At 27.5% G+C, this 11699-nt stretch overlaps 3 protein-coding genes across 3 annotated transcripts in view; 1 reads left to right on the forward strand and 2 right to left on the reverse strand.

The window, feature by feature from the left end:
* The window catches only part of LOC145743945 (retinoic acid receptor alpha-A-like), a 41260-nt gene extending 34448 nt beyond the window's left edge, over positions 1 to 6812 (reverse strand). The window contains exons 1-4 of the mRNA XM_082562022.1: positions 6657 to 6812; positions 6321 to 6465; positions 5041 to 5299; positions 3449 to 3661 (exon numbers count right to left, since the gene is read on the reverse strand). Coding sequence (XP_082418148.1) covers positions 3449 to 3661; positions 5041 to 5299; positions 6321 to 6465; positions 6657 to 6688 — 649 coding nt within the window. The 5' untranslated portion in view covers positions 6689 to 6812. The remainder of the gene's footprint in view (positions 1 to 3448; positions 3662 to 5040; positions 5300 to 6320; positions 6466 to 6656) is intronic.
* Positions 6813 to 6817: 5 nt separating this feature from the next.
* Positions 6818 to 7982, reverse strand: LOC145743946 (snurportin-1-like). The gene has a single exon (XM_082562024.1). It carries the CDS (start codon positions 7953 to 7955, stop codon positions 7068 to 7070), a length of 888 nt encoding a protein of 295 aa, XP_082418150.1. The 5' UTR covers positions 7956 to 7982; the 3' UTR covers positions 6818 to 7067.
* Positions 7983 to 10571: 2589 nt separating this feature from the next.
* LOC145743365 (uncharacterized) lies at positions 10572 to 11572 on the forward strand. Its single transcript, XM_082561309.1, has one exon. It carries the CDS (start codon positions 10616 to 10618, stop codon positions 11435 to 11437), a length of 822 nt encoding a protein of 273 aa, XP_082417435.1. The 5' UTR covers positions 10572 to 10615; the 3' UTR covers positions 11438 to 11572.
* Positions 11573 to 11699: the final 127 nt, after the last annotated feature.

Below are 11699 nucleotides of genomic sequence, written 5' to 3' on the forward strand. Positions count from 1 at the left end.
GCAGTGGGAATCGAATATAAAACCTCATGTGTTGATATTTAGTGACCCAATCATGTCGTTAAAAATGTTTTAAAAAACATTTTTCTTGTTGCAATATTGAAATGCTAAAGTCGCTTTTTAAATGATAGCAAATTGACTTATTTAAATTAAGTTAAGTAACAGAATAGTTATAAAATATTATAACAAAAATATTAAATTAGTTTATATGTAAAAATATATTTAGCAAAATATCACTGAGAAATTAGTATTATATATTAAAATATTAGAGAAAAAAAAACTTTTGATCATTTTTTTCTTTAGCATTAAAATTTTAATTTATTTACAAACGGATTAAAATATATTATTATGTCTGTTATAATTTGTAAAACAAATAAACCGAAATAAGTTCAAAACGGTTGAAATAATTGCATAGAATTCAAAACCATATTGCTAAACAGCAAATGTATAGTAAAATATCATTTTTTTAATACATTTTAATTAGAAAAAACCTAACAATGTTTTTTTTAATTTTATTATTAATATAGTCTATATGGTATATAAATAAATATAACATTTTTTGAATCTATTTTAGCAGTAAATATCAACAAATAATAAATTTTAACTTTAATAATAGTTTTGTACTGTCCTAAATTATGTTTATATTAAAACACATTTTTTACTTTTAATAACCATGTTTATATTAATAAATTCCAAAGTTATGTTTATTTATATTTTAAATTTTAAAGTTATAATTACCTTAAAAAAAAGATTAACTTGATAAAGGTATTCGCTAATTATCTTAAAAAGTTTTTTAATCGGGTATTAAAATGTATCAAAATTTAAAATGTTTATTTTGTCTCATTAGGTTAAGGGCTAAACAAAATATTTTAGTCTATTTTTCATAGAAAACTTCTTGTCATATTTATCAAAATCTTGTTAAAATTTCAATAACTTATGTTCAAGTTATGTTTAATGATTAATTACAGTAGAATGAAAGCGTTATGGTTATATAGAAGTGTAAGGAAATGTATGTTTTACACAACGTTTAACAGGGATAGAGGATGTGTAAAGTTCAAAAAACTTAACACTATTTACCTTAACGAAACTGTGTCATTAAAAAAAAAATGACATAATTTTAAAATAAAAAAAATTAATAAATTAATATGTTATACATAATTTTTTTAGAATAACGCTGTTATTAAATAAACAATGGTCCAATACTTGCAAAATCAGCATTTAAAATTTAAGAGACAACGACTATATAAAAAAATCAAAAACACATAAAAAAAAAAAAAAAACTTTTTTATATCTTTTTTTTACTGAGAACAAATTAACTAAACTTAAATTAAATTAAGTAACAAAAAAAAAAACTTTTAAAATCAGTATTTAAACTATACATAAAAACAATCTAAATACAAAAGTTACAACAACAATTTAACAATATCCATAAAAAATGTTTTTAGTTTTTCCAGTCACGATATTATAAACGCGCGTAGACAAAAATGAAAATAAATATAGGGAGGTCACGCAGGTGTATATTACTCACTACTAAGCAAACCATTCTGTCATAACATTATAGGACTCACTTGACATATTCGTAATGTTTAAGTTACTGGATATAATAACAAAATTTAAGCAAGGTAAACAAAAGTTCATTTTTATAGAGGGGTTTTTAATTAAACAACAGTCTATAATTAACTTAATAGGCCTTTATATAAACTTTTATGTTATTCTTTTTGTTATTCATTCTTCAATTAAGGGGACAAAAAAATATTATTTCTTAAAATAAAATTTTGTTTTTTTTGATAATTTTTAGATTGCCTTGGAATAATATATACCAGTAGTTTAATTAATACGAAGTCATGACATTAAGTAATTTTATTAATCGATTAAAACTCGCATTAATTTTTTAACCTCATAATACTACGTGACTTTATATAAAATACGTCATCGTAGAATGAGTGCATGGAATTTTGCAATAAAACGACGTTGCAAATTTTAAAAATAATAGACTTCAATTTTATAGAGGAAAATAAAAACTAGCAATCCCTTATTTTTATTAAAATTAACTCTTGAAATAGAACACAATATTTTTAAATTAAATAACAATAGCTATAAAACCGGCAGCGTGGTGTAGTGGTAAGAACACTTAGGTTCAATCCCCACTGATCTCATGCTGTAGCGCCCTTGAGTAAGGCGTTATAAACGGTATGAACTCCTGCTGAGCCAGTACTTAATCGGCAGTAAAATTATCGGGCTATTATAATCTATAATATCACAAACTGCCACAGGTAACTCGAGATTGGGTCGGAGTAACTGATGTTTCTCTATGTTTAAGTCGCGCATTCGACTTTCCCACATCGAGGATAAAGATATATACAAAAAAAAATAAAAAAAATAAAATTTAATATAACGACCCTAATGAAAATTTACTTTTAACTCACATAGTTAAGAAAATATATATTGCGCAACAAAAATTTTAATAACTGAAATTTTTGAACCCACAGAGCATTTCCATCACTCTTACCTAGACGTGCAGTGCGTATTATGACATCATAGACCGGAAATGTCACGTGATAAATATCAAATTGTTTTTTACCAAATAGATTAACTTGACTTGTTGATATTTTTTAATTAATCCAATAATATTAATTAGGGGTTTTTCAATTTTTTTGTTATGTTATTTATAACAAAATTTCTAAAACTTTTTTTACAAAAAAATTATCTAATATTGATAAATAATTTTATGATGCCTGTGGTTGGATCATTATAGTTTTAAAAAAATACTCCTTTAAAAATAAACCTCTAACACAAACAAATTAAAACCAAAAAGTCAAAACAAAAAAGCAAAAAATGTAAACTGACAAAGGAGTAACAATTTTGTTTCAAATTTTTTGTTCATGACCTTATATATTATATTTAACAACTGTTTTTTTTGTAATTTTATGTTATTTTGAATGTCAATAAAACCAGTTTTAGTGTCAGTATGTTAAGAGCAATAAAAAAAAATCATAAAAAATTCAGTCTTGTGTTTTCTTTGCTATTTAAAATTAAAATCCAAATTTTCAAAATATTTTAAAATATTTGTTTTAAAAAATTTACATTTCAATTAAGGTTTAAAAGATCAGATTTGAAACCATATTCAATATTTTTAATCTTTCAATCAAGTATTTTCGTGGGAAAATGTATTAAGATTACAAAGATAAGGTAAATATAAGTCATAAATGTTAAATGTATCACAACTTGAAGAATTATAATTTAATATATTAGCAACCTGAACCGTATATTCAATTTTTTTATACAACATTATTTTTTAATTACAGAAAGCCTTCAAATTTTATGTAAATTAGTATCAAGTTTAAATGACTTCCCCCTTTACTTTACAAAGTTTTTAATATTAATAAAATATAAAAAAACAAAAAAATTTTTTTTTAAATTACAGAAAAAAAAATCCTAAAAAATTTCTTACTTCTTCTATTTCCGGAATTTATTTTTGTACCCCCCATAATATTTACCACAGGTGGGTTATGCAAGGAGCTGGGGGGATAAATATGAGGGCGGTTGCCTTGTAGTCTGTTAGTGTCACCCGTTTGCTGGTTAGGGGATCCCCCAGGTAAGTTCATGGGTTTTAATGCGGCCCCAATTACCTGAGCAGCCGCAGTGATGAGCAAACCCTGGATATCTAAGAAAAATTAAAAATTAAAAAATAATTTTTTTTTTGTATATATCTTTATCCTCGATGTGGAAAAGTCGAATGCGCGACTTAAACATAGAGTAACAACTGTTACTCCGACCCAGTCTCGAGTCGCCTTCAGCAGTTTGGGATATTATAGATTATAATTGCCCAATAATTATGCTGCTGATTAAGTGCTGGCTCAGCAGGAGTTCATACCGTTTATAGCGCCTTACTCAAGGGTGCTACAGCATGAGCTCAGTGAGGATTGAACCTACGACTTTATGGTGGTGTAGCCAGTGTTCTTATCACTACACCACGCTGCCGGTAAAAAATGATTCTAAATAAGAATAAAAAGTCGTTTCAAGCATCTTTTAAAAGTTTTGAAATGTGTGTTTCCAAATAGTTTTTTAAATGTTTTTAGAATAAAAATGTTATTTTAAATGTTTCAAAAAATATCAAAATGGCATGATATATATATATAATGTAAAAATATTAAAAAATTGTTAATTAAATTAAATATGATAATAATCTACTGTCTATTCAAAATATAATAAAAAACATCATACTAAAAATTTAGATAATAAATATACAGGAACAAAATTAAAAACCAAAATTCATGTCAGCAGAATTAAAATTAAATAACCCATTTACTAAAAAGAACAATAAGTCCGAAATTTGGGGTCTTGAAACATAAAAAGGATACAATTAATAAAAAAAAATGTGATAAAGAAAACTGCAAATGAAACTGTTTTCTTATCTATTGAAATTTTTTTTCTATAACCATTCACGATACAATGGTATCAAACAAGTTATACAATAATTAGAACATAGTCAGCTTAAAAATAAATGAAATAATGGTTTATGAAAATCATTTTTATTAATAAATTTAGCATTGTACTATAGAGTTTCAAGCCAAAAAAGGCTATTAGTAAAATTCCTAACTAAATTTAGGTTTGGTGACCATGCCATAACATACTTAAAATCTTTATGTAAACATTAATACTTTTGGCATGTTTTAAATCATTAAATTGATTTTGTCACTTTTTCCCGTCGCATTGTTGTAATATTAATTGTATATCGTATTTATTATTTACTTTTATCAATGCGCGAAAAAACTAAATAAATAAAAAAGGCCTAAGTTTTAAAGATTAGGGCATTATTAACTTTAAAATATCATCCCAACTTAGAATTAAGTTATATATATATTAGTTTTAAATGATATCATCTTTAGCTTTAAAATGCCATAAAAATCAAAAAAACACATGTAAACCTTAACAAAACCATAGTGCAAATAATACCCTTAATCTTTAATATATATACTTTAAAATTTTAAACCAATTTTGTACAAATTTTTTTTATAAAAATGTATATTTATATATATATACCCTGTGAATATTTGTTGAGTCCATAAGCTTGAGATCCCATCATTGACATTGGAAACCCTGCTGGTGGTGTAAAATGATTTGGAAACGCTGCCCCGCCACCGGCTTCATTTTGTTTAAAGGGTGAATTACTTCGACTGTTGTTAAGGGGGTAAAAAGGGGGGTATTGGGGCAGGGGCTTTGAGCTATCACCCTTGAAAGAGTTGATTATTGAAGAGGGGTTAAAAGGTGGCGACATACCGTTAAATAAATGCCGCGCCATCTAAAAAAAAAAAAAGTCAAAAATATAAGTTTTTAGATGATTAAAAAAATTAGAATTGGGTATTTCCCAAAAGTGTCACTTTTAACAAAATATTTTAAGCCTTTTGAGTTTTGTAAAGATTTCAAATTAACACCTTTTTAATTGCCGGCATTTTTACCACATAACACTTAATAATTACACATAGTATTGACTTGCTAAAATTTTTAGAACAACGATTAATTTCTAGGAAAAAGATTATTTTTTATAATAAATAAAGCTTGAAAATGTGCATAATATTTAAGATAATATTAAAGTACTTCCTGCAGGCTTAAAACATTTGACCCCACATGGTAAATTATTTATTTTAAATTAACAATAAATAAATAATGGCCCAAAATTTTTTTAGTTGAATTTATAAATTTATTTATTGGCCTAATTAAACTTTATATAAAACACAATAAAGTTAAAACAAATATTTTAGTTTAGCAAATGTTAATAAATAAACAATGACAACACAATTCTAGTTTAATTGACAAACAAAAATTATGTTGTGATTTTAGACAAAAATTGTAAAAAAAAATTATTTAAAATGGAAATTATAAATTAAAATAAATCTTTTTACTGATTTTTTTCAGTTTTTAATATTTATGTTATTTAGTTTTTTACTTACAAGCAAAATATTAATTGACAATATCATGAGGCTAAATAAATATATTTACGACAGCAATTTATAAAACTAAGGCAAATTGGTATTTTTATATAGCATAATTATGGTAAAGTTGCCAGAAAACTTGGCTTCACTTCATGAGGTCTTTGGTTCGATCCCTAATACTCTCATGCTGCAGCGCCCTGAGTAAAGTGCTATAAACGGCATAAACTTCTGCTGAACCAGCACTTAATCAGCAGTCCAATTATCAAGTTATTATAATCTTTAAATTCCCAAACCACAAAAAACAACTTGAGACTGGGTCAAGGTAATATATTTAGGATGTGAAGTCAACCTTTCCATATCAAGGATAAAAAAATATAAAAAAAAAACTACCTGTGGACTATGTGATTGGTAGAAGGACATAGGAGTAGGGGATGAAGACAACACTAAACCCGGAGAAGTAGATTCAGTGCTATCAGTATTCGTTTGACTTTCAATCGAGGTTTTTCGTTGAAGTAACTGTTTCGAATGCTGAGTACTATAAAATATTTAACACAATTTTTAGTTGTTTTTTTGTACAAATCATTAAAAAATAATATACATAGTTAAAATAAAAAAAGTGCTTAAACACTATAGCCTAATGTTTTAAATTATAAATTAACAACTTTTTAATAAAAAATAAGCATTTTAATAACATTTTAGCACAATTAAAAAGTGTAAATTTTTTACCCATTTTCTCTCAAACTATTTCTCATTTCCATATTGAACTCTTGTTAAAAAAAAACAATTTTTTTGTCATAAAATTTTATAAAAATAATTTCATTTATTAGCACAGTGATATTTTTTTACTTAAATAAAATTCCTATAATTAAAGTTGATCCTATTTTAAATCTAAAAACAAAAAATTGAAGTTAAGAAAAAAATTATAGCCAAGTTTTAAAATAAATTTTTCTCGACGAAATTCTAAAAAAAAACGAAAGAAAAACTAAATATTTACTCTAGTAAGCTTTGAAATATAAACAGATTAACTGATGTCAACAAAATTTAATCCCGTGGCAACAAACAGCTTAGCCATACCTATAAACAACTTACCAAACCAAAGAATATGGGTGCTATTTAAAAAACTAATAAGCCTTAGAATTAGTTGCAAGTTTTTAAATAGGCCTCAGGCAATTGTATATCTAAGATATCTGAAAGCATGTTTAGTTTTAGCCATGTTACTAATGGTGTCGAACCAAAAGTATAATGAGTCCGTTTATGGTAAAACAACAGGCCGTCAATTTTTTGAGCGTCAGTGTTAATTATCGATTGCAGAATCGTGCCTTTAGTGCAATCATGACATTGCAAACCGAAAAATAAATAGTCGTTATTTTTGGTGATTTTTGCTAATTCTGGCGTTTCAACAAATTTACTGTTCCGCCAAAAAAATCTGAATTCTGTTTCACTATCGTACATTGGATGGTTGTTCCAACACATCACATCTAACACATAAAAACTCTTTTCTGTTTCGTTATATACACAATCAAGTACTGTATAACCAGGTCTTGTGTCTTTGCTACCACCTGGCAAGGCAGATTGAAATGTATCAATACGATAACCACTTTTGGAGTAACATGAAGTTTTACCATTTGCTGCAACTACCAAATTTCTACGACCATTAGGACATATTAACATGAACCATTCTGTTTCGAAATCTGATGGTATCTCGACGAGCCATTCTGAAAGCATTAACTGATCTTTATACCGCTTCGGTTGCTTAACTTTAGCAGTCGATACCTCCATATTTTCATCTTCTATTTCGATTTCATCAATTTTATTTTCCCATTCATCAAGTGCTAAACAACGAACATGATTCTGAAAATCAAATCTTCGCTTTTTCTGCTGTGTCAGGAACTTTTCACGCCTTGTGTTTTGGTCAGATCGATTCTTTTGCTTATATTGGTCGAATCTTGGATGTTTAGCATAAATATTATTCTCTGATTTTGTAACTTGGAATGAGGCAGACAATGATGCAGTTAATTCGTCCATTTTTTAAATTAAATATTAAAAATCTAAATTTTATATCTATATAAAACCAAAAGTGTAAACTGTTGATTTATAACCAGTTTAATAACAAAAATAGAATAGCGAAAATAGAACGTTAATTAATCAAATAATATATCAACAACGTCTCATATCTAACCAACGTTAACAAAATATTGTATTATAATATTTGACCATTTTTTCTTTAAATTATTATTTTTATTGCTATAAATTTGCTGAAACAGTAAAACATATAGCTAGCTTAGAATATTTGAACTTTTTATTACCTCTAGTCAGTTACTTTTGTAATTTTTGTGTTAAGTTAGATTTTAAAACATAACAACAACAAAACTGCGTTAAATAAATACACGAAAAAGACATCAGAACATACTGAAAACAAGTCAAAACAACTGTCTGTGATCTTCTGTTACTTAACAACAACTTAAACTTCAAACCCCAGCAGCATTTTGTCACATACATGCTACTTCCTACCTTCTAACAGCTTGCTAAAACATAACCTGGTCTAAAACGTGCTGTTCGCCATTTAGTAAACATCGAAAACGGAGAGATCTCGCTCGAGAGAGAAAAGTGAATGACAACATATTTTAAGCACGTTGAACTAGAGACGCGGCGCCGTTCTTTCTAAATTTAGTTGCATTCAGCTCATAATAAAAAGCATTTCTTCTCTGAAAGCCGGCTTGTTGGTGCTAATTCCACATTAAAACACCTTTAATGTGATGCAGATGGCATTTATGTCACGTACTTAATATAAACTGGCGTACCTACCAAACGTCATTTTAATCGTAACACATAAAGGCGCTTTGTATCTTAAAACAGCAACAAAAATTTTATAAAGACTGCATTTTAATATATGTAATAAACTAATGGATGATTAGTAAGTGATATCACATCAAAGGTTATACAAAACACCCAGGAAACATGACTGTAACGTACAAGAACGTCATCTTCTATGTCACGTTTGCATACTTTTACATCATGTAATAAACAAACAGTTTACACTAGGTTTAAAGGTACATTCACTGTGTTGTAACATTATGTTAAAGGTCAGTAACTTACGCGTGTTTTCGCATTAACAAACACGAAGTTATTAGATTAGTTATTTAAAATATGACCTAAGCCCCATAGGCCTAACTTGCCAATCTTCGCTACCAGTTTAATTTGAAATTTAAAAATGTCATTTTAGCTAAGCGACTTGAGCGGTGTAGTTCGAAAAGTCAACCGATAATTGTAAAGGGAAGATACAACAAAGTTGAAATCCCAGTAGGGTTACACAAGTACGTCCGAATTAAGGCCACACAGGCAGACTAGAGCGCACAAAAGTTCAAATTGGAACCAATTTGTCAACCACTACTTGAAATGACCCGAATGACACTTTAGCCAAAAAGCGTAAAAATTTGCGCTCGTCAGAGGCAAAAACCGCGTTAAAATTCGAACCATTTATCACGATATTTGCTCAAATGACAAACAATTCCTGAGGTTATAACGCATGACGCATTTTTAATATTCCTAGAAATTATTTATCACAATTTAATATACAATAAACGTCACTTAAGCTTTAAGTATTAGGCTGAACCACGCACTTGATTGTCTTTTTGAACTCAATTTATCACGAAAAATATTAATTAAAAGCGAAAATTTAGCAAGGTTCAAAATAAAAAAAAACTACAAACTATTCAAAAGGTCGCTCAAACACTCGCAAATTTTCACGGGTTGGCTATAGTAGTGTTTTAAACCAGGTCATATGCAAACAAACTATAAAGCTGTCCGGCAGCTAGTCGATTAATCACACTCGCTTTACGTTGTTGGAACGCACGATTTTTTCAGCTTAGTTGTAACCCTCTGCTCGAATATAAAAAATTGTTTAGTTTATTTCTTATCTTTTTAATAATCTTAAACAGTACACATTTTTTTATAGCAAAATCTGTTGAAATTATTACCCCTTTGGGCATCTTTTATAAGATCAAATCGTTGTATACAATATTAGAATTGAACGCTTAATTCGAAAAACAAATAAAGTTAAGTAACCAAAATAAGCTTTTAGTCTTTTTTATTGTCTCGTTAACATTTTGTGTAAGTAGTTTAACCGAATATTAATGTTTATTCTTCCAGTTTAAACACATTGACCTTAGCGTATATTAAAAACATTTCTCATTTATAATTGAACTGCTCAATTTCACTTACTAAATGTATACCTAAAGTATACAGTTAACGAAAACCTTATATCACAAAGTACCTATAACTTTTAACTGCATTTCAGATAGGAATCAATTTACATTAGAAACTATAGCGCGTATGACTATCAGCTTAAAGCCTTAATTTTTACGTTTAAGGTCGCTGCATACATTACCCTCTATAAGTTACTAGACATATAATGCAGAGTTTAACAGTTATCTGGCAGTGCTATTTTTAACATTTATTTATTAAATAATTAAATTTAAGTGTTTTATAACTATATTAACTTCTACCTAAAAATAGGAAAATTTATTAAAAATAAAATATTGTTATAAAACTAAATAGAGGATAAACAAATAAAGATGTCTATGATAAACCGCTACAATTAAAAAAAGAGTCTTTGTTTACATTTAGGTTTATAAACTTTTACAAAAAGTTTTTAGGTTTTATTTTCTTGAATAAATTAAAATAAAATGGACGACTTACCCCCTTTAGAAGATATGAGTATTCTGGTTGAAAAGGTGAAAGAAAAACAACAAAAATTTACCCAAAATAAAACAAACCAAGAAACTAAAGTCGAAAAAATTGTTAAACAAAAAGAATTAAAACAACCCGCAGAGAAAACAAATAATGAAGGGTTTGGGGGGATGAAAAAGGGGTTTTTATTTGGACCCAAACCCACCAAAGTAAAGCAAGTGAATCCTAAAAAACAAATTCCCGAAGAGAAAGTTGATTATGTCTTAAAAGCAGCAGATAAAGACAAAAATCAAGAATTTGTGTTCAACGAAGTTCAAACTGAAATGAAAAAGGGTGAATGGGTAACCGACGATTTATTAAAAAACGTGGAGAAAAATCCAAAGCTTTTAAAACAGTTAAGTGACCCAAAATTTTCTCAAGCTATAAAGTGGATGGAAAAAGACCCGAAAGCTGCTCAGGAATTTTATAAAGATGACAAAGACGTGCAGGAATTTTTTATGGAATTCTACAAAATTTTAGGCACCCATTTTACAAAACTCGGCGAAAATGAACCCAAAACTTCAACAAACGAACAACATATAACCGAAAGTTCATCAAAATCTAACCCTCCTTCGCAAGATGATGTTAAAGTTCAAAATATAATGTCCGATCCAGAAATTCGTGAAATTTTAATGAAACCAGATATCCAAAATTTATTTACTATGTTAAAAAATGAACCGAATAAAGCGCAAACCATTTTAAATTCCTGCGACGCTAGAATGAAATCAGATATTCAAAAGCTTGTAAATGTTGGCCTACTAGGGTTAGAATCTCATTAAAAAATAAATTTAAATAAACGTCTAGTTAAAAGTTTTAAATTTCTTTATAAATTGGTTTGTACTTTTTATTATGTTTTTCTTTTATTTTTTTACAGTTTTAATTGGATATTCTTTTAATAAAGAAAAGCAATATTTATTGTATTCATAAAGTATTAAACAGGCAATTTGTAGTAGCGTTAATAACAAGAAAAATGGAAACTTTTTAACAATATTTACAACAAGACAAGTTAGAAATGTGTTAAAATACTAAAATAAAACTAAA

The sequence above is a fragment of the Corella eumyota genome, chromosome 2, assembly GCF_963082875.1.
Source record: "Corella eumyota chromosome 2, kaCorEumy4.1, whole genome shotgun sequence".
Lineage (NCBI taxonomy): Eukaryota > Metazoa > Chordata > Ascidiacea > Phlebobranchia > Corellidae > Corella > Corella eumyota.